This window comes from Neofelis nebulosa, chromosome 7, assembly GCF_028018385.1.
Source record: "Neofelis nebulosa isolate mNeoNeb1 chromosome 7, mNeoNeb1.pri, whole genome shotgun sequence".
In the NCBI taxonomy this organism is placed as follows: domain Eukaryota; kingdom Metazoa; phylum Chordata; class Mammalia; order Carnivora; family Felidae; genus Neofelis; species Neofelis nebulosa.
Genome location: NC_080788.1, coordinates 83,643,600 through 83,667,988, shown reverse-complemented (window position 1 = coordinate 83,667,988; position 24,389 = coordinate 83,643,600). Strand labels below are relative to the sequence as shown.

Sequence of the window (24,389 nt, the reverse complement as noted above, 5' to 3'; positions counted from 1 at the left end):
CTCAACTCTTGAGCGAAAGAGATTTCCAGTGAATGAATACCTTAAGTATGAAGACTGAATTTTCTTAAGACACTTTAGGGGAAAAAGGGTCACCCCCAAGTCCTTTCTACAACTGCTAATTCTATTATTCCTAATGGCACAAAGTATCAAAGGGTTAAAATAGGCATAAATTAACTTTATTGTCAATCACTACATACAGAAGAATAATTAACTCAGTATGTTTATTTATCTACTTTTGCTACTTGATTAAATGAATGATTGATGACAGGTTCCTTGTTTTCTTTTCTTCCTTTTTGTCAGTATAAATGATCAGTATGAAACTAAACGGTGACATTAAAATGAAATCATTAGCAACCTAAACTGCAAGGCGACCTAAAAGTGAGAGCTTCTGTCTCCTTCACTACTGAGAAATCGAATCGGATCCCTTCACACCACAAAGAGACTTATAACATAGTCACATGTACTTCTTAATCATTTAGGTGCTTTCCCCCCTGATTTCCACTGTGTCTGCTAGGTCTATAATTATGCTAAAGGCCATTCATTGCTTTTAAGGTCATTTTAAATAAAGCTAATTTACAGCATTCTGAGTTCGTTGTTGGTGAAATTTATGAGCTATGTTACTCTTTGGCATTTGTCGTCCTACTAAAACTGATGGAAATATCAAGAAGTCCTTGAGGTAGACTTAGTCAAAATTAAAATATCAAATAAAGGATCAATGATCACTTAAGTAATTTGATTGGTCTAGGATTTGCCATAATTCGATAACATTTGAAAAGGTTATTAGTTCTAGTTCTCTGCAAATCAGGTGACTAACATTAGCAGCAGAGATCCATAGCATACCATCAATGTGGATATAAGGTTGCACGTGTGGAGTGTAAGTGGCACACAGGAAATGGGGAGTTTTCTTCAGCCCCTAAATCCACTGCCCAGTATGACGTGTCCTAGAGAGCAAAGTGAAATATTAAAATCTCTGAGACAACTGTACTGAACTATCTTTTTTGGACTGGCTGCTCTTATGAACACTACTTTAATCATTACCTAGAATGTTACCGATGTTTCACAGTTTTGCTCTGAACAAGATCGTGAAACGTAGTACCTCATACGGATAGTTTAGATGGGGAGGAAAAAAGACAATGGAAAAAGAATACCAGAAGTAGAAGGTAGCAAAGAGGTGACTGTGGAACCAAGTTTGAGAACTCAGAATACAGTAACATATCAACTTTAATTAATCACACCAAGGGTGAGGCTTGCCAAAGACATAATTCAAAAGAGATGAACGCAGAAGACGACAAAGAGTTCAGCAGAGAGCTAATGAGAGCAGGGGATTATAAACCTGACACCGGGCAAGCAGTCCCACTGCTTCATAGGCTAATGTCATTGTGAAAAAACATGGAAAAAAAAAATTAGTGTGCTATGAAATGATAACCTCCAAATATGGTTTCATCTTACACATAGCTACAAGTGAAGAAGTGTTTGAGTGCAGACAGGTCACTTCTTACCCCACCAGAACATGCTCTGTGGTGGGGATGAGTTCCTCTGGCATTCACAGGCTTACTCCCCAAGTCCACTTTGGTCAAGTGAGTTAGCTAGCAATAGAGTGAAGTCTAGTGGAAGGAACTGAATGTTTACTGCATGTTGAGTATGATTATTAAAAGCATACTAATTGTTTCTAGAGGAGTTTTACATGAATTGTGACATAAATTTATAGATATTATTTTTAGTCATTCTTGTTTTTTGTAAAGAGACTATTATGAATCGATCTGGGCCTCCTGAGCCACCTGTATAAATTATGGGCCAAACTAAATGACTCATTTGGTACAACGGCACAGTACACAAAGCATCTACATTAACTTTAAGAAACCGTCTCTCAACATCCTTTTTCTTACTTATGTATCTTTTGCACAGAGACAGCAGGGGTAATTAAAAAGACTGTGCGTGCAGAAGGAAAAATGATCTCATCTCATGAAGTTTTATAAATATGAAATGTGATCATGGATTTATACTATCTCCTGTTTTTGTATCCAACTCATACCAGAAGATGCCTCTGTACACAATAATGACTGTTTCTCTGATCTTTGGTAAAGATCACGCATAAGTGTAAAAAATGATCATACATCTTCATAACTGCACATCAAAAAAAGTGTGGACTCTTTATGCCATTAAAGTAATACCTGGCCTGAGTAAACCAAAGGAATGTAGCATGGATAATTATGTTCCTATCAATATGTTCTGGAAATATACGACCATGAGACACGGGTCAAATTTATTTTTTATATTTCCATTTCGTTATTTTGAGGAAACTTAAAAATTGAAAACATGAATGTAAAATATCTATTTTGGGGAATCATCACTTGCTTTATTGAAAGAACTTAGTTTTTTGCAAAATAGGAACTGCCACAGAAATTCTCTACCTAAAGAAGTTCTCTAATATGAAAAAAAAAAGTGATTTTGTTAACTTGTAAAAGAACATGTTAGTAACCATTTGTCTGGGACTTGTCACTTCACAAAGGGCAGTACCCCTCCACTGGGGTCACATCTAAATAAATAATTTTAATTGTCACTGTAAATCCTTACTAAACTCAGGCAACATGTGAAAACACTTGAGTAAAAACTTGAAGTATGATGACACAGTTCACCTGAATAATTTTAAAAATAAACATTCATTAGTAGAGCAAAATAAGCTCTTTTAGTAATATCCCATCATCATGATTAGTCCTTTCACATTAGTATATTTAAATGTTAAAATTTGAGGAGACAGCATAATACAGGTGGATTGCACTCTAACTGCATCAAAATACTCACAGTATAGTAATACATGCAACTCCACTACATTGACCATTTTTATACCTATATGGGATATGAAAAGATTGAATTTTTAAAAAAGAAAACAACACTACCAAAGATCCCAAGTCTCAAAATCAGAGGAAGTTGTTGATCTAGTCAATGAACGTTCTATGGTGGTCTATGCTCTGTAATCACCTTTCTTGAAGGAGTCTGTATTAATTTTATGTCATTTTTAATATAGGATTTCATATTTTAATAGATCAGTCTAATTCCCTCTTACGTAAATATCAAGTATATGACTGCATAAAAAATACAAGATGGGGATTCTATCAGACTTGATCTTCTGCTGTTAAGAGAAGTTTGAGGGTTCTTTCCCAGGAAACTGTAATTTATAAAAATTGTCTTAACTCTGTCACCAGAGTCAAAGCCAGACGAGTTCACCGCTGTGGAGTCTGGCAACCAGAGTGCAGAGGACACATCTGAGACTAAACCCAGTTTCACACCAGAAAAACTGCACAGCGGCTGTGATGGTAAACTACAGAGAATTAACACCCATTAATTTGGTGCTGGTTGCGTAAATGCTTCTGGCATTTCCTTCAGCACTTAAACTCATTTTCAGAGAATGGACTGCTGTAAAAGAATGCAGGCTCATTAAGAGTTTATTTCTTCAAAATGCTGAAGGATAGCAAGTTTCTTCTGTGAGAGATCAGAAAAACCACATTTATTTCCTTAGTGGGAGAAGAAAACACCCTAGAGCTTCTTGGTTTTGAGCAAGCATCACAGGGTTGGAAATGAAGGATTTCATCTTGCTGTCACACCCTCCCTTACCTCGTTTCAAGCCTGGCTGTGTGTTGTTTCCACAGAGTGAAATTTTAGAAGGAGCAGAAGCCAAATGCTTAAAATGAATGATCAACTTATGAGTCTTATGAATCTATTCTTCCATGCTGCTCTGCTTAAAAATAGCATCATAAATGCACATCTGCAAAGACCGTGCAACCCCCCTTTCCTGAATTGTACAAATTATTAGAGTCGTTGACAAAAGATTTTTTTTGTTTAGGGGTTGGTCTGGGCACTCTCTTTGGCAGACTGCCACTTTTCTAGCAGTAGAAATATTGCTTGTAGAAAGCCACATTGTACTGAACAGCTGTTCTGCTAAAACATTGAGCTAGCAACCCAAGAAATGACTGACTTCACATGTGAAGCAAAACTGTTCCCTCCCTTTGTGCTAATTTAAATGAAAGTACAAAACATTTTCTTCCATGCCGTCTAGTCTTCCCTCCCAATTATAGGCTTTAGGGGAATGTGTGAGAGCCAGGAGCCAAAGTAAACAATTGACACTCCCATCACTGTCCCAGTGGTATGCTTGAACTTTGGCCATTCTACTAAGAGGTTCCCAGGATGCAGCTTCTCATCTGATCTGACCCTTTCTATATTCATGCCTCAGATGCTGAGCGATTTTCTATTTACTATATACATTAGGATTGTGATGTTTAAAAACATACCTCATTCCAGCCTTCCTTCCATCTCTAGAAAATGCTAAGATATTAGAGAGAAGATACTAGAAGATCATATTTGACTAAGTTCTTGCTTTCTAAGTATGGTCTGTGATTCATGCTCTTGGTTGGTTGGAATTATGGTCAGCTAAGAGCAATATACACAGGCATTCATGGGTGGGTATTTGGGTATTGTTTAAAACACTCTTCTGTAAAGAAAAAGCTTCCTAAGCTTACTTGATATCTCAGCGACCACAATTCTCATTAAATGTCACCATGTTTACAGCTGTAACTGTATTTATGCATAACAGATTATCCAACACTTTGCTTTAACCTCTTTCAACACGATAATATCTCACCTTGTTTTGTGAGCATGTGTGTCACTCCTGCTAGATTATAAACTCCTAGAGGGTTCAGTTTCCGCCCCCCCCCACTTTGCATTCCACACACAGCCTAATGAAACTTACAATGTAATAAGCACTCAAATACTTACAGCAGGAATTGGTGAGTATGATGGAAGAGAAATAGGACGCATTCCTGATCTCTAATGACAACCAAAAAAAAATGTTACCCTAAAACCTAAGGATTTATAGAAGATTATAAAACCAACATTCTGAGGGAAGTATCCATTATATCCATTATTTCAATAAATCAGCCTTTCATTTAAGATACAACCTATTTTAAGAATGTTTTTGTCTTTTCAGCTCAATGAAATATATACATATTAAAAATTTACCTAATCAACTTTTAGATCTCATTATTTTAAGCACTAGCATAACACTAAGTTGCCTTAATAGCCCCCAAACCACCTGAGTATTTTATGGAACACTCTAAATTTCCTCTGCTTTGTTACAGGACACAAGGTGAAGACTTTGACAAGCTAGAATCACAAAATGTATTCAAAATAAATGCCACATGTTGATATCTCTTCTTCCTGATTAACATAATTTCAGAAATATAATCTCACCAAACAAAAAACGACAAAAACACAAGTTACCTTTAACATGATAAAAGTCCTAAAAAGGAATCCAACCATGCCTTTGGTAGTTTCTGTGTAAACTTAAGCCTCACAATGAAATGTAGGCTTACTGCAGTGTAAGACCAGCTGAATTCTCAGGCCAAGCGATGCCATTTTCTAGGCAAACTGAGGCCAAAGAAATGTTACTCATTAACAGTCACAAAAATTTGTCCAACTACATTGCCCAAGAGCTTCCTATTAGAAGACTCTGAAGACACATTAAAATGACTGAGATGATCAGTTTCCATCGTATTCACACATTTTGCTGGTTCCATTGGCCTCTCTTACATGCAAAGTACCTTTACTATAGGTTGTCAGAACTCCCTAGAAGAGTTCCTTTCTCTAAGTTCTATAAACTTTTCCAGCAGATGTTTGTGTGGCAAAAAATGTAGTGAGTCACAACAAGAAGGCACAGTCTGATTGCTTGCTAGATGTACATCACACGACAGCACAGGCTGAACACCTTGATACAGACTTTTCTGCAACTTTGGGAGCTCAGGGTCCATAGGAAAGACAATGAAGGGCACGTTCGGTCAGGTGTAAACCAAGAAAACATCACTGAACCCCTTTACACAAGGTCCTGCGTACGCCCATAGTGAGGCTTACCTGCGTCTACATCCTCGTTTTCTATCACAGCTCTCTAGAACATACGGCATTTTACACATTTTGTTATGTGATCTTCATGTCTCTTTTCAAAATAAAAATGATAGCAATTTTGCTTTTATGCTAAAATTCTTGTAAAAGCCTGGATACTATTCATCTATTTTTATTGAAGAAAGCCAATATTTTAAAGTATTTATATAAAAGCCAAACTGTGTACACAGTCTGTTTTCATCATCAGTGCCGATATTCAACACGGCCTTATTTCCCAAACTGTAAAATTATATTGGAGCGATGTGCTTTAATTACAAAACATTACTGAAAAATATATTTTTAAGTCTCTGTAGTGCTTTGGGAAGTGAGGACTATAATCTCCCAAATTTTCATTTCCTCCACTACTGTGAGTGGGGAGCACTTTGAGCACTCGCTCAACACCCAGTGATTGACAGTCTCAAGGGACAATGGCAGAAGACCACAGCAGTATTTCCCCATGACTGAGTTTTAGTACTTCAGTAACATGTTCACATTAGTAAGTGGGGAAAATTAAACTATACTATACAGTGCAACCCTATTTTTCCACTTCATGTACACATGGCTTTGGAGGTAGTTATTTGTAGGCAGAATTGAACCTAATTCAGCTTTACCAATCTTACTCATTCTAATGTTCATAACATTGGATTTCTTATACACAAATCCCAAATTTCTTATTTCTAATGATCCCTATAGCCAGATCATGCCTCAAGCCTTCATTTGAATCAGTAAAACACTTAACAAATTATGTAGGGAAATCAATCAGAACAATTATTTAACCGAACTGACCAGTTGTTTGATTAGGTAAGTCAAAATGGCTGAGCAACAGTCCCATGTAGACAAAGCTTTAATCATGTTTCTTTTTTAATAAGATCCTTCATCTATAGGAGACTCTGCATAGCCCCAGTTTGGATCATTTACTACATTAAACTGAAAAAGCGAGCAAAACAAAAAGCCAGGCTAAGCCAATGACTTAGCATGACTTTACACTTAGTTTTTCAGCAATGCACACTAACACAAAACAATATACATGCACGGAAACCCAGAAAACTGTTAACTATTACACCATTGGCTGGCATACAATTCAGTTATGCTGGCTATCGTAGGAAGAAGATTATACGCTCACATATTAGCTCTGAAGATGACAAAAACAAATCCAAAAATGTTTCATAAAGCATGTTACCAGCATTCATTGTCATCAATACACTTTTCAAACAAATCCAAGTTTCATCCCTTTACAATCAGCATTACGCTGCTTACCACCATGGGTTCTACAAAAAGTACCTAGGTCCCTTCCAGTTCTAAAGCTCTTCAAAGGGCTTGGCAAACTACAGCATACAGGTCAGATCCAGCCTGCTACCTGTCTCTATACAGCCCATAAACTTAGAACTGAAAAGCATTTTAAATAATTAAAAAAAAAAAAAACTCAAGATTTCATGATATGCCAAAATTAGAATTCAGCATTCACAAATAAAGTTTTATTGAAATACAGGTGTACTCAGTCGGTTACGGACGGCCTGTGGCTGCCCTTGCACTCTAACAGTGGACTGGAGTAGCTGCAGCAGAGACCTCATGGCCCATAGAGGCTAAATTATTTACTATCTGGTCCATCACAGAAAAAGCTTGCTGACCCCTGTCCTAGAGTCCGTTAACTAGTTTTTGTCTTGGCTTTCTAACTTCCCCTTTTGGACGATCGTTGAGCAGAGTGTGAAGACTAGACAGTGTTAACACTCATGATAACTTTCACTGAAGAAAGGAGGGAGAAAAACCAGAGCGTAAAACTTGCTCATGTGACTCCTTATTGATGGGAATCGGTCATCTATAAACTTTTTAAGCAAACTGTGTAAACGGTTCAATCAATTTTCTTTCTTCCATATCCTGATTGATATTGTAGTTGTCGGTTAATCACATTTCTTAAACAAGACAACCATTAATGAAGCCCTGGAGAAGGGTGAGCCTGTGAGAACTCAACAGTGACCAGTTGAAGAGGCAGGAAACTGGGAGAGAACAAGTTTCCATTTGGGTAGAGTTTTGGTTTTCTTACATTTCTGTCATTAGAGTAAATTATGGTGCATTTCTAAAAAAATAATCTTTTTATTTTGGAACTATTTTAGATTTATAGAATAGCTGCAAAGTGAGTGCAGAGAGTTCCAATACACCCTCACACAGTCTCCCTTAATTTTAGCATTTAATGCCTTATTAAGGATTTGTTTCCATTCAACTATAACACCTTTGCCTTTGGATGGCCTCAAAATGTTTTGTGAATTGCAATGTAATAGCATTTGATCTAAAAAAGGCTGGTCTCAACACATGGGCCATATATGTGCATATATGTTCATGTATAATGGGGAAAGAGGATATCGAAGGACAGCTGCTAACATGTGCTGAACTGAGAAAGATACGCTCTTTATTATGGAAGAAGATGCACTGAATTGGAACTCCAGGGGTCCAAATCCTAGCGCCAAGTTTGTTACTGACTTTGTTTATATCACTAACGTTCTCTATCAGTTTTCTCAACACAAGTGTAGGAGGATTGAAACAGATGATCTGTATGATCTTTAAACCCCAAATTCTTTTGGCCTTCTCCTGCCCAGCCTCTGACATTCACTGACATATTATGGACCCAGAAAGGATGCGAAAAGCGGCAGTCAATCAGTATTCAAAGCCACATTAGTTTTACAGGTGGAGGTCACCACATGTTTATTAAGGCACAGCCAAGAGTTATGCACAGTATCTAGAAAGCTGTTTCTGAAAATTAAAGCCACAGTACAATTTCAATCATATAAAGCAGTCAGAGGTGACTCCTTCTTTGCTATACCCATGAAATATTGGTATCTGCAGAGTACTGAAACTTATATTGTGCTTTGCAAGAGGTGATAGGCTAACAAAAACATGTTAGGGAAGCCCAGCCCTAAAAACAGGGCACATACACTTCCAAATCCCAAATAACTAAGTACAATGCAGTATAAGGCGATGCCATGAGTAAAATATCACATTACCAAGAACCACTAGACTTCTTAAAATAAGCTGAATGTGATATGGAATCTAAGTATGTCCCCTGCAATTCTGTTAAGAGTAAAAAGCAAATAAAAAATATATCAAGTTTTAGATTTGTATTTTACCCATATCATATATTTGGCGCTTGGCTTATTTAATTTAAAACTTCATTGTGCGCTGCACTATTGTCCTCTTTTTTATTTATAATGATTGCATGTATGCAAATCTTGATACTCAACAGACAAAATCTTTTAAGAGAAGGAACTATGTCATACCTTTTTGAACCCAAGACACCAGGGAGACATGATACCTCCATGTAAAGGAAAATAAAGTAAAAGAGAAGGAAGGGGACACCTGGGTGGCTCAGTCGGTTAAGTGTTTGACTCTGGATTTCAGCTCAGGTCATGTTCTCACAGTTTTTGAGTTCGAGCCATGCATCAAGTCCTGCATCAGGCTCTGCGCTAACAGTATGGAGCCTGCTTGGCATTCTTTCTCTCCTCCTCTCTCTGCCCCTCCTCAGCTTAAGTGTGCACTCTCTTTCTCTCTCTCAAAGTAAGTAAATTTAAAGAGACAGACAGACAGAGACAGAGACAGAGACAGAGAGGGATGGAGGGAGAAGGAAAACAGAAATATTAGCAGAACACGAAGAGTTAGAGCATGTGGCTTTTGAAATTATTAATAAACAGCTTCAAAAAAAACCTGACTCTCAGGAGAGTCTAATTTAAGACAATAATTACTAGGGGCGCCTGGGTGGCGCAGTCGGTTAAGCGTCCGACTTCAGCCAGGTCACGATCTCGCGGTCCGTGAGTTCGAGCCCCGCGTCAGGCTCTGGGCTGATGGCTCCGAGCCTGGAGCCTGTTTCCGATTCTGTGTCTCCCTCTCTCTCTGCCCCTCCCCCGTTCATGCTCTGTCTCTCTCTGTCCAAAAATAAATAAAAAACGTTGAAAAAAAAAATTAAAAAAAAAAAAAAAAAGACAATAATTACTAAATCCTTTCTCAGAAATTGGGGTTTGGGATTAGACAGTCAGTAATCATCCAAACCAGAAAATTCACAAAAAGGAAATTCAAATGAGAAACTGAGGTCTAGAGAGGCCTTTGTAACCCAGGTCACGTGGTTTATTTAGTTTTATTTATTTCTCAATAAATGGTAAATACCTCCAAGGACAGGACTCTGCCTTACACCTTCTCTATTATATGCCCCCACATTACTAGCAAAGGAGTCAGAGGACTTACCAAGAGAAAGTACTCAGATACTGGTCGAATGAACTTGAATTTATATACCCAAGACATGGGTTTCTTAAGAATATTGTTTTTAAGTGTCAATTCCTCAGCTTGTACATTACACGAGAGAAACAAGTTGGCAGGGGAAGGCAGCTGATCCCAGGCAAGGGGTACCAACCTCCTAGCTCCTACTCTATCCACTGTATTTCCCCCCTTGGTTTCACGCTATTCCCATCATTCTCCCTCCATTTTTCTTCCTTTCAGTTTTTTCTTTCTTCACTCTTTTCTTTCTTCATCCTAGCTTATGACTTAGACCCACCCACATTTTCCATCAGCATTATTCTTCTCACTAATAGCAATATCAAGATATGACTTGGTACTATATAATTTAAACACATGGTTGTGGCACCTGGGTGGCTCAGTTGGTTCAGTGTCCAACTCTGGATTTCAGCTCAGGTCATGCTCTCACTGTCATGGGATAGAGCCCCACATGGGGCTCTGTGCTGCCAGGGCAGAGCCTGCTTGGGATTCTGTCTCTCCCTCTCTCTCTGCCTCTCCCCTGCTTATGTGATTTCTCTCCCTCTCTCAAAAACAAATAAACAAAAATTTAAAAATAAAAACTCGGTTAAATACGTACTTTCCTGGGTACTGTAAATGGAGATAAAGACATGTATAAAACCCCAGACTGCTCCCTCAAGTAGCTCACAGTCTGCATAGAGAGACAAGGATCATAAGAAAAGGATTATGAATGGATACTAAAGCAAGAGAAGACTGTCACAGTAACCTATTAGGAACAAATGACTACTGTTCTGGGGAAGGAGAGAAGATTTACCTAACAAAGTGACAGGTGAGCTGTGTTTTCAAAGGTGAACAAGAGTTCAGTAAAACGACAAGAAGGAAAAGGGCATTCTGGTTAGATGATAGGATGTACAAAGGCACAAACGTATGGTCTGAGGTATTCGGTACTGCTGGGGAAAAAGATGACGACGGCATATAGAGGGGCAGACCGCCGAATCCCGATGCGGGATGCAGAAGTACACGTACACTCTTTTAGCCACATTTCCAGAGGTGTCCGCCAAAACATTCTGTAAAAGAGGTGTTATGTTTTGGCTCATCCCTCTGACACCTTTGCCATCACCATGACAAGAACCTCTCCCAAATCTCTGCTGTCCCCTGACAGGGGGCAGACCAGAGCTGAACCCTGAGCACAGCCAGAGCTGTGGCACGAAGTAAACCACCCGGCTAAGCTCAGCCTAAATCTGCCAACCTCCAGAATGAACCACAGCAACAAGAGGAATAAAAGCTTTGTGGCGTGCCACTGTGACATTCGGACTGCTTGTTGCCCTGGCGATGACGGACTAGGACGCCTGAGTATGCACACATTCTCAGTCATCACTCTCACAAAGAGGCTTCCGCGGAATCAGTGTTTGGAGTGGAGGGTAATTCTGGATGCCCAACAGTGCCAGGTGCACTGAAGGTAACGGTGACTGAACTCTGACAGTGGCACACGTGAAGAAACCATCAGTGCTTTTGCATGCTTCATTCTGAAGGTGGACCAGAGTCCCCCTCCGCAGATAGCAAAGCTTCTCCTGAAAGAAATAGGAATCTGCACAAAATTATAGTCTCAGAGACTTCCTCTGCCATCACTAAGCCCTCATTTGTCAGAAAGCCCTTCATGCCCAGTTTCAGAGATGAGAATCCTAGGAAAGCATGGCGATATAAACAATGCCTGTCCTATGATGATGAAAATACAGTAAAAGCTTAGTTCTTAAATGAACTTCCTTCAGAAGTATTCCCTCCACTAGAAAGGAGAGCAGTATGTAATGAAAAAGTTCCCAGAAGCATACCTAAGAAAAGGCAATTATATCACATCATACTGCCATGTACTAGTAAAACCTGGCACTTGCTACCAAAACAAACAAGAGTGAACACTGGCAGCTCAGCTTTTGGTTGGCCCCTTTGGACTGAGGTGACTGAAACTCGAGACTAAAGCAGGGAGATGGGCCCCCAGTGTACTGAAGGTGGTGGAGGCGAGAATAGGAACCACACAAGAAGCAAGTCTCTATCTTGTCTCCTCTTCTCCTACCCCTACTGGAAGCTTTTGTTCAGAACCTAAGGGTTCAGTCTGGGCACTACCATTTTCCTGTGTAACAATAAAGAGCACCACAGGCTGATGTACATGCTATACCCTGATTCTAAGAAATCGCATTTCACATTTTTTTTCAATAATGAGGAATAGGACACTTGCCCCCGAGTATGAATGTCAGTTGGTCGAAGTACACGTGTCCGTACACAGTAAAATGCCTGAACAGGAACTAGAAGACCTTTGGGAGCTGCTTAGACCAAGAAGAACAATCACTCAGTCTTGGATTCTCTACCTTCTATGGAAACAGATAGCATTTTAGAAAAAGAGTTCTAAGTTTTGGGAACAACCAGTATTGTAGTAGTTCAGAGTTACTCTGAAGGATGTCACAGACTCAGCGGCTACACATGGCTGTTTCAAACCGAACCCTTAAACGTGATTGCAAAAGTAACAGTCTGGTCTTTGGCTAAGGATAGATCATGTATTCCTTAAATAAGTACCCGCAGGCCTCTCCTCTCAGAAATATCCACCACTTAATTCACAGTAAGGGCCCAAAATAGTGAAGAAAATATGAAATATGAAAATTACTATGAAATAGTAATATATGAAATTTAGTATGAAATTTACTATGAAAATAGTAAAGTTCTTCCGTAACGTGTTCAGTCGATTTCAATCACCAGTTGTCTTGCAGTATTTTTCAACCATTTCCTTCCGAAGGCTAAAAATGTCTTCTATTTTACATATTTGAGCATTGTCGCCTGTCACACACATACACAAATTGTTGTTTAAAAGCTGCCGTGTTCAAATTGAAGTAAGACTTATGCTTACAGTGGTAAATATTCCTGGATTAATAGAGTTGTAGCAGACACACACCGAAAATTGACTGAAGTCTGTGATATTAAAAAGACAGAAAATTTATCTAGTTTTAGCAAATGTCAAATCACCAGCTATTGCTTTTAAGATTAATAAAATATGTAATGGTTTCTAGATAGCCTCTAAATAGAGATTACTATGAATGGAGAGGTGATTTACCAACAGTCACCACAATGAGATTTCTTTAAAGGTTACAATCATCAGTTATTTAGCTGAAACACTGCTGAGAATGCCTGGTCATTTCTTGAATAATGCATAATGTTCATTGTAGATTTGATCTGTATTATAACAATACAGATATTTCTAAAATCATGGAAAAGACTATCTGTTACCTTCCAATTGCTTAACATATCATTTCCATGAAGTAATTGACTCGGGACATATTACACACTGTCACCTGAGTGTTCTTTCTGCAAGCATAACTTGTAATAATCTATACAGAATGGGCATCACAAAACAAACTCATCAACCTTTATAGACATTTAAGAAAAGATGTGATGAATACAGGGCAGAGTGAAGGACCTTTCTGAAGCAGTAAATTAAAATGATTAAATTTCTATATAGTTGTGTGGGACAAATTTAAATTTAAGCTTTGAAATTTAATTATTAACGTGAACAACTCATCACATTAAAAAAAAAAAAAACATTGCCTGCGTCGTGTAAGTACTTTTCATATAAATTTCCAAACGCCTTTAGGTTTATTCAAGAGACTGCTTGGAGAAGCACAAAGTCTAATGTCTATCGTTTTATTGTTGGATTATGAACTGCACTTCACATGATGCTGCAGGCTATTTATATAAGCTTGTTTATCCACATGAACTTCTTCAAGGGCACAACACAGAAGACCTTAATAAATTAAAATGAATTTCTTTTGATGTTGTTTCATGAATGTTTGATCAGAATGAGGAACAGGTTTGCATTAAAGAATGAGAGTAGAGCAATAAAGTATACACATACTGTACAGCAGAACCAATTCACAGAAAGTGTCCACTGCATTCCTAGCAACTTTTGAGAGCCAGAGTCAACTGGATAGAGTCACTATGCTTCACACCTTCACTATCATCAGTTTACTGATAGTGGGAGTACACATGTACCGAATTGGATGTTCTGCCATTATCTGGATGGAATTCTCAAAATAATAAAATCTCTTATCTCCTTCCAGACTCTTAAATATCCACCCTAACCTCCCCATTTTTCTCCTTGACATCAGTATGTCCTTTCATAGACTGAAATGCCCATGAGAGCACAGACCATATTTTATTGTTTTTTATCCATCTTGATCATGAGTAGTTTAGAGTTTGACTGACTGAAGTCCATAAAGTAAAAATGAATGATCAGTCACAGTCAGAAGCTGAGAGAATTCTCACCTGGCATGCTTGATAAAGGGGATGCAAATCAAATAAAATTTCTAGAAACGATATGATGTGATAGAGCTCTAGACAGAAAGGTGAAACAATGGAATCTAGCTTAAGATCTGCTAATACTTAACTGTAAACTGTTTCTGTAACATTTCCCCGGTCTACATATGAGGGCATGGTTTTACATGAGCTGTAATTTTGCATCTCTACAAGGTCATGATTCCAAAAGTAAGCAAGGGGAGGGTGCCTGGGTGGCTCAGTCAGTTAGGCTCCAACTTCCGCTCAGGTCATGATCTCGTGGTCCGTGAGTTTGTGCCCCATATGGAGTTCTGTGCTGACACCGTGGAGCCTGGAGTCTGCTTCAGATTCTGTGCCTCCCTCTCTCTCTGCCCCTCCCCCACTTGAGCTTGGTCTCTCTCTCTCTCTCTCTCTGTCTCAAAAATAAACATTAAAATTTAAAAAAATAAAATAAAATAAAAGTAAGCAAGGTTATCACATTGCAGAATAATGGACAAACCATGGAACCACTTTTTACTTTGGTAACCACCACTACCAAGGCAGCCTATAAACTGCCAGCTCCTTTAAAAAAGAGAAAAATGGAGGTGTGCCTGGATGGCTCAGTTGGTTAAGTAACCAACTCTTCATTTCAGCTCAGGTTATGATCTCACAGCTCCTGAGTTCGAGCTTGACATTGGGCTCTGCGCCAGCAGTGTGAAGCCTGCTTGCGATTCTCTCTCTCTCTCTCTCTCTCTCTCTCTCTCTCTCTCTCTCTCTCTCTCTCTCCTCCCCTTCCCTCCCTCCCCCTGCTTCTCCCACTCAGTAGCTCTCTAGTTCTCTTTCAAAATAAATAAATAAGTGGTAATAAAAAGATAACTGTGCTAAACAACCTCATACAAGTTCAGTCCCTTAATCAGTCCATTTCAAAGCGAAGAATAAGGACGTATTTTGTACATTCCGTGACTTCTACCCTGTTGCACCTACCCTTTCATCTTGTATGATTTGGAATAAACATGAAGGCAGTCTAATGAATAAACTCTTATGGATACAGTATATTTACTAAGATTACATTCACATCTTCAGCTTGGGAAAATTTGCCACAACTTTAGCATCTGGAACACAGATTGATATATTACCAAGTTGACATCTACATTTTTCAGAGGAGAAGGGCTGAAAAGGGACAGCATGAATGTGCCTTAGTTTGTCCATACTGTGCTATGTTACACTGACATCCAGCCCTTGACAGCTAACTCTGTTCTATGTTCTCAGCTTCTGAATGCCATTCTTACACTCTAGAGAGATAATCTGTGAACTATGGCTTGTGGGCCAAATCTGGGGGCAGCTGCCTATTTTGTTACGCATGGTTTTATTAGAGCACAGCCACACCCTGCTGTTTACACATTGTCTATGGCTGAGTTCGTGCTACTGTGGCACAGTTCAGAGCCCCTCAAAGCCTAAGCCTGTATATTTCCTATATAGTCATTACAGAAAATATTTGCCCTGCTCTAGAGGAAAATAGCACCTAGAATTTAAATTATGATTTTCCTTCTCTCGTAAGCGTAAGAAACATTGCAAGTACCAATGGCAGAGATATAACCAGATTTACACATGCATGGATACACATATGATGACACTTCTAAGCACACAATTGTAAATAGTCATTGCTTTGGATCCTTCATTTTAATCTGTATCCTCTGTATCCTCTAAGAGGTCAGGGCTCCCCAGTAGAACCCTTTCAATTCCTACAAAATTCCTACAAAAGCCATGAGCACAGGGACTTCAAAGGTCACTGTCAAGGTGTCATCACTTAACAAAAGAACCTAATTCCTCTCCCAGAGTTGCCCACAATTTTCCCAATTATCCAGCTTATGCCCACCAAGGGTCTAGAGACAAGGTTAGAGCACAAGAAACTAGCAGATCCCTTGAGTCCTAAGCCTTGAATAACACATCGTTTAAGACAGAGAATCAATGGCCAATATCACATATACATCAATAAAGATACGCATGCATATTCACATGCTAAACATGCTATAAATTACTAGAAATTTCACTAACACGTAAGAAATACCTCTCTTGCATATCAGAATGAAGAAGGCCTAAAATCTTTCATTAGTGAGTTTTAAGAGTGACTGCACCAAGGATCGGGAGGACAAACATAGGTTTAGATTTACAAATCTTGGGCATTATGTATGGCAACTTGAAACATTAACATGAATTATTTGTTTTATTAGTCAATAAAGTCATTACTCAAAATGCCTACTACAGTTGGGCTCAGCTTCCTTCCTTTCTTTGGTTACTAAAGACAGAAGATATTAGTTCCACCCTTTAACAAATATTCTTGTACTCCACCCATCAGTAATAATTTGCATAAATTAGCATAACGCAAATTGAACCCAAGAAGCATTTTAATGTAAGTCATTTCATTCTCCTTTCTCTGAAGCCTTGCATCAAGTGATAGAATATTTAGGCTGACAGACGTTTTGAAAATAAAAAAGAAATAGAAGAGGTTTATTTCACCTTCACATGGTGTCTTTCTCATGCAGAGTTCAGATTTCCACATTTGTATCCCTTTAAAGGATTTGATATGCAGGAAAAGAAGAAAGGATGATGGTAAACATTTCATCTTAGAGACACCTATCGACCACCATATTCCAGAACAAACAGGGGCTTAAAACTTACCTTTTACTGATGTGTTAGGTGGAGGGCCTTCCATTCGCAAGTTCCACGGAGGGTCCCCTTGGTTAGCAAAGTCCCTCATTTTCAGATAGCTAATTGTAAGTCGAATGATGGATGCCTTGTCAAGCTGGCTAGTGATGGCTGCAGGAAGAGGCAACAACTTGGCCAATTCATAGAACTCAAAATTTTCTTTTCCCCGGCGGGAGCGAGCAGCATCTCGGGATTTCTCCTTTCTCAATGCTTGTAAACTGAAATCAAAGGAGTGAAAAAGTGTCATTTAAAACGTGTGGTTCTGACATCAGGTAGAAATTGTTTCCTTTTCATTTCCTTCTTTCCCCAGCAAAAATCTACCAAAATCTTCTTTCAAATCCAAGGGCCATAATAAAATGATTTCTAGACAACGTTCACTAAAACCAAAAATTCTACCTCTGGATTTAAACTTACATGCGGTAATAACAACAAATAAACTTGCAGGCAGTAATAACAATAGCTTGCTTGTTAGGTTTTTCCCTTTAATTGGCCATGCATTGAGATACATTCTTTGTTTCTAAGACATAAGATTTACAGGTAATACTTGGTGTTATCAGCTATAAGCAGCAGAAAAGATGAGGCTAGTATTCATATATTTATTCTCAGGCTAATGATTTTGTTCATTTAATTGTTATCACTGTGAGATTTTAACGCACCAAAAGCACCTTTACTTCAATTATCATCATGGGGAACAAAGGGTAAACATCAACATTTTATTTGTTGATTCTATGAAGTGTGTTTATGTGCCTCTAGCCCTCAATAAGGATCATGATCTTAAGTCAGATAAACATCACACTGAAAATGAAGATTTCAATATACTTATAAATATGTTGATAATTGGTTGATAAGAGAAAACTTTAATTCTTTATGAATGACTGCACATTAGTAGATGGATAGATTCTCTAAGATACTAGAGAATAAAATGCATCGCCTGGAGAAGTCAAACTTTAAGATAATATAAATTTAATGTTGAAAGATAAAGCCCTGTATGGGTTATTAAAATTTATAAACATTATAGACATATTACTTCACAGAAAAGGCAACAGGTGGGATCCAGCATTTTCCTTTAACTATTCATGTGCATTTCTGTTTGAAGTTTGCTCACATTGCTGAGGGCAGAATCTGGCACAACTGAAGTTGTGTTTGAGCATCTGACAGAATTCCACCTGTTCTGAATGGCTCTGTTTTGTGTCTGACAAGAAATAAAATCAAAATAAGACCCTGATGATAAGTAATTGGGCAATATTTACAGTATCAAGGTACTATTAAAATCATTTGTAAGTATCCATTTCATTGAATTCCAAAGGCATTTTAAATCTTTGAACCTAGCTTTCTGGTTTCCCATTATAAAATAACCAGAAAGAGAGAAACAAGCAAGGAAGCAAGACCAGAGCAATCGATCAAAATGAGTTCAGCAGTGTAGCTCCGATATCCATTAGTATAATATGGACAAGAACATTTCATATTACATTATAGCGTACCTGATGGTGTTCGTGGTAGAAACACTTTACTCACTGCAGACACTCTGAATATCTTATTGAGTATCTACATAATTTAAGTAATGCCATCACACCCTGATCAAATACTCACTAAGCCAACAACCCCACCAGTTTCACTCTTAATAAAATATTCTACATTAGCTAACCAACCTATTTCTCACAACTAGACAAGTTAACATTACCGTTTTCAGAGTCACAGCAGTCTCAGATGAAAACCTTTGTCCCTTAATGTCTCAGGTGATAACCTCCGGGAGAAACATTGCTAATTCACAAGGGAAAAGCATGGCATGCCACTTGTTTCCCCAAATCGTGGCTGGCCTTTACATGATTTTTATAAATTGGCAATTTTGGCTTGTTGAAAATTGTGTAAATAAAGTGAGAGATGCCTTACAATCTGATAAAGTGTAAGTATACCCAGGATCTGGGTTAACATCTTAGGGCAAAAGAACCATTCATGCCCCTCCCTTTATGTAATAAAAGCAATCTATCTAACACCACTTAGGTCAGCTGTGCCCAAAGAACTAGGTCTTTTGAGATGTCTTCTCTACCTCTTGTAAAGTGCAGTGGTTCAAGTTCAGCGCTTTTCTCTTTTTGTGTTCTTGTAATCAAATAGTACTCCAGAAGGTGGGCTCAACTTACAATTGTTGTTGTTCAGTAAGTGACTATGATGGAGCACTAGAGCAGAGGTTGTAAACTGAAGGGCCCCTGGGGTTAAGGCAGAGAATGTCAATGAGTGAAGAGGCCTGATGACAACTGTGGGGCAGGAGAGGACAACAGCGCAGGCACACACAGTCTCAGTGGACTGCTGCTCTGGAGGAGGGCGCACCTGCTGTCGTCAGATTCCCAGTATTGTTGTTTCTAGAGAACAAAATCTCAATTTTTATATGGCATTTCCAATTTTATGTTATGTTTTAATTTTATGTTAACCAATTAAAGTTTTAAAAAATAATGCAAGCCTAATAAAACCTGTCATTTGGTCAGTAAATGAGGAGGGACGCAGTTTACATTTGGATAAGAATTTGGGAGCCCAATTTTGAAAGGCACTTTTATATGGATGTTCTATGTTACTTTCCCTTTATACATGTCACTCAAAGCATCACAAATAGGCTCATCTGTTATCTCATTAACATGACTAATTTTCATACCAGGAATTTCTTTGTTTGACTGAAACAAGTAGAACATGAGGCCATTATCCTGAAATTGCTATTATTGCATAGGCTTAGCAATAGTTTAAGGAAAAAATCTAATTCTATGGGGGTAGGTGGTAAGAAAAAACCAAGATCACAGGGAACAACTCAATGGACTCCAAAGGTAGAAGACAAATGGCTTCTTATTTCCACTCCAGAAAGGAGTGGATACATAGACATTAATGCCTTCAGAAGCTATGCCCAAACACTGTCCTCTGACATTTGATTTATCTAAAATACCACTGGGCCGAACTTACTTCATGTGTTCCTGACCCACCTTCTTGTTTTTCTCCTCTCCTCCCCTACACATTTTTTTGTGTTTTTTTGTGTGTTTTTTTAATTTTTTTTTTTAACTCAAACACTCTGTGTTACCCTACTCGAGTAACTGTCCTGGCCATACCTTAATAACAAGGGTTTTTCATTATACAGACCTCACATTTCAGAAGTCTTTCAGAACGACAGCACTGTATCTATAAGTAGTAATTGGCTTTAAGGGCAACAGCAATAAAATGCAGTCAAAGGATTACAAAGGTCATAGAGATGTTGATAGAATAGATTAAGCTAAAGATGTGTAGACAATGACTCAGACTGTAGATTAATCTTATGCCTGCTTTTGGGAAGTACAGTTTAGTTGTAAGCAATTCTCAAATAGAATTAAAGACTACATTAAAACGTAAAATAAACTATGTGTTTGCACATTCTGTTCTAAACCAAAAATTATGGTTGTATTTCTACAATACCAAAGAAAGACAGGAAATCACGAATATAACATTATGATCCTGATCTGTGCCATATAAAAAATGATTAAACTTCAGATCAACAAGAAATGACTCCCAAACTTCCCACTGCTCTGACGTTCTTCCACCTAGTCTTTGGGTAACTTTGGAAAAGGAGACTCTTCCTTGATCCTCAGCAAATCAAAATTTCAGTTCTCTTTGATGACAATCTTATCATCCTCACCAATAATTACCAACAACCAAACAACAAAATCAGCAATTTCAGAAGATATATATATATACACACATGTGTTTTAATTTATTTATTTACTTATTTATTTATTTATTTATTTATTTATAAGTAAATCTAGAAGTCCTTTGCAAACTGTGTATATATTTGGGGGAAGATAGTAAATGATTTTCAGATTCTCCAAAGGGCTTCTTCACCCAACCAAAAGGATAATACTCTAGTATCTAGAATTTCCTCTTATAAAATTTGTAAAGTTAGACTCTCCACTCTTATTGTCATTGATGTTACCATAATTAACTTTCCTAAACAACACTGTTGGCATAATGCATGTTTCTGCTTAATGCTTCGCAAAAAATTTTCCATGTTTCTGAAGATATACCTTTAACCATAGGTAACAAGCCATCAAAAAATTACTAGTAATGAAGATTTAGAGGAAAATGCTTATTGAATGTAATTTTTTTAATCCTCTCATATATTTTAAGTTCCCTGGCAAGTTTTCTGGCAAAAGTCCTGATGAAGGAATTATAAGACCCATCCTAGCCATTCACAAGCATTGTGATTTTCAGTAACAAATCTGAGCCTAAATGTTATTATTTTACAACATGAGGATGGCCAACAAATCTCCTGGACCAGTGCAGTGGCTGATACAATAGTTTACCATTTACTACCATGGAAACTATGAATCAGTGAACCTCTTAGATAATTCTAGATTTTACAAATTAAGATAGTTTATGAAGTCTAAATGGGGCAGAGAGCACTTGAGAGTTTTACAACAAAGAAAAATTTTAAGAAGTTGCAAAGATTAGGAATGCTGACAGTATAGTCAACCCATCTGAAAACTTTCTTGGAAACCACAGAGATTGGGAGTGCGGGTTCTGCTGCCAAGCTGTGGGTATTGGCACCAACTTACAACTACCATGTCAGCAACCTTCACTAGGTGTCTCAACCTCCTTAGGCCTCAGTTTCCTCCTGTGGAAAATGGATGTGATAATTTTATCTACTTCATAATATTCATGAGAGTAATTGAGCCAATATATGTAAAGTACAAAATGCCTGTCATGTGGTAAACAGTATCTAAGTAACAACTATTAGCATAATAATCATGAAACTTTTTTTTAATCATAAAACTTATCTAGAGGAAAAAAACCCAACTGTTTGAATCCTAGTGCCCCATCTGATTACTATAGTATTTCTCTCTCCATAATTCTTTATAAGTTTATTTGACCAGGCTTCCTTTATACATCTTACAGTGTCTCTAATTCTAAACTGTTGGCTTTTTTCATTTCTCCTCTCGAACTCCATTCTCTATTGTCACTTAGGACCTTCACTTAGTAATTTCCCATGTAGTGACTGTAGACATCAAACCAATGGGAATAAAACCAAAGGCCTAACTTTTCCTTGATGACAACCCTAAAACTGCCTATTAAACTCCTTTCATGTTTTCTCAGATCATGATTATCACTTTAAGCTCTGTTTGATGCCTCTCTCAGCATGTCTTCCACACTAGGAAAAAGTAGAGGTTAAATTTAAATGCATGGATTATGGAACCCGAGTACCTGTATTTAAATCTCAGTTCTATAACTTAACTGATTATGTAAACTTGAGCAATTTACTTAATCTTCTGCCTCAGTTTCTTTCATCTGTGAAATGGGGTGATAGTACTATATGCTTCATAAGGTTCTTGTTGAAATTAAACTAAATGGGTTAATTATTGTAAAATACTTAAGCGGTACCTGACACACAGTATTACTATATAAGATATATTAAAATAAAACCTAAACTTGCTTCACACTGATTGTTCTATGCTTTGAGGTCCACAACACTCATTTACAATGTACACACTGTGTCATCAGTATGATTTCTACTCACTGGTTATGACATATCACATTGTATACTTAAAGCAAAATATAACTCCTTTATTGCAAAGATATTGCTTTTTCACTATAGTCTTCCTTATACCTTAGTCTATCGGCTGTATACCACAGGTTTATTTAATAAGTTTTCAAGTAAAATATGTATTTCATTGATGAATGATTCAAGGTTCACAAATCAATGATTTTTTTACTAGAAGAATTAAGTGAGCATTTTTTTAGTTCACTAAACTAGAAAAAATGGCATTCAATTGCAAGACAAGCAACTATGCTTGTATATAAAAAAAAAAAAAAAAAGAATATCCAAACAGTTAAGAGAATGAATTACTCAGGAGAATTCTGAGAACTTCAGTAAAAAAAAACTTCAAAATTTCAATGATCCTTATTAGTCAAAACAATTTTATGAGTACTCTTGGAGAAAGGCGATCTTTCAAAATAGCTTTCAAAATCTCACAAATCTAGAAAGCTCTCCTTGATGTCAAACAAAACCCCAAATCCAGGACCATGGAGAGCTCACCCAGATTGCCTGGGTGAGTGGGGAGAAATGTCAAAGTGCCAGCAGCATTTGCTGCTTTAGCTTCCATACTGGGGGCAAGGCCACATCACCAAATTCTGCTGGAGACAAAACAAGCAAAAGGTAACAACTGAAAAAAAAAAAAAAAGTAAAAAGTTAAAGAACAGGCACTGCCACTATAACAAAGCCAGTATTATGAAATTGACTCAGTATTTGCAATCTCTCTAAAGCTGCCACGGAACTGGATAAAGATGTCAATTATTTATTGGGCCACTTGTCCATGGCGGAAAAAAAAAAAAAAACAGATAACTTTGGACTTGATGACTCATTAAATTAAAAGAGGTAAGTTATCCTTTGTGGCTTATCAAATTTAGCTTTGCAAAATTGATTACTTTGATTTCCTACTTCACAGAAATAGTTATGATGATTATGGAAATAATATAGCTGGAGATCTACAGAGGATAACAAGGAGCAAAAATAATAATTGTCACAGAGGAACAACAAAAGTAAGTCAACTTAATCAAATGTTTCTTCCTCTCCTATTCTTCATAGCCAGATTTTTATCATTTCTTTTTATATAATTTATAATTGTATTTGTGGAACAGTTCCTGATATGAACATTATCAATAGATTCACATGATCTCTACATGAAAATCTTCTCTAGGCTTCAATTTTAACACCTTCATGTAAGCTTTTTGAATACAATGACCAGTCTCTATAAAACAACACAGCAGATTTTGGTCTTCGAACAGGAGGCGAAAGGATAGAGTTAGAACCACTTTAAATTTTGCCTTTTTAAAAAGTACTTCTAAGAAGGCAGAAAGGCAGGTTTTTATGGATTTTCCTACTTGTTTTGCTTAGGAGAACCCAGCACTCCAGACTTCTACTATTTATCAATTAATCTGGCATGCAGCCTCAAAAGAAGAAGGTCAACCTGTATTAAAAATGCAGCCATCAAAAATTCATCAAAGGTTTCAGCATTTTAACTCATGAACCTTTGAACACCTGCATACTTGTCAGATCTCTGGTCATAGTTAACAGTGAAATCTATAGTGACTCCAATACCTACTCCTGGCCTGACAGGAGCAGAATGAGGAGGATTCCCAGGGAAAAAGTAAAGATTCTATAAACACTGCTTGCCCTTCTTTCACCACTTTCAATAAAACAGCCCAACACACATTGGCATCACATA

The 24,389-nt window shown here is 37.6% G+C and overlaps 1 protein-coding gene across 9 annotated transcripts in view; it reads right to left on the bottom strand.

The window, feature by feature from the left end:
• The window catches only part of NPAS3 (neuronal PAS domain protein 3), an 857,324-nt gene that overhangs the window by 575,921 nt on the left and 257,014 nt on the right, over positions 1-24,389 (bottom strand). For 5 of the 9 annotated variants that reach the window (XM_058738778.1, XM_058738783.1, XM_058738779.1 and 2 more), the window contains 2 exons: positions 17,134-17,378; positions 16,972-17,022 (listed from right to left, as the gene is read on the bottom strand). In XM_058738778.1, coding sequence (XP_058594761.1) covers positions 16,972-17,022; positions 17,134-17,378 — 296 coding nt within the window. The remainder of the gene's footprint in view (positions 1-16,971; positions 17,023-17,133; positions 17,379-24,389) is intronic. The other 4 variants (XM_058738780.1, XM_058738782.1, XM_058738781.1 and 1 more) reach the window with 1 other exon arrangement.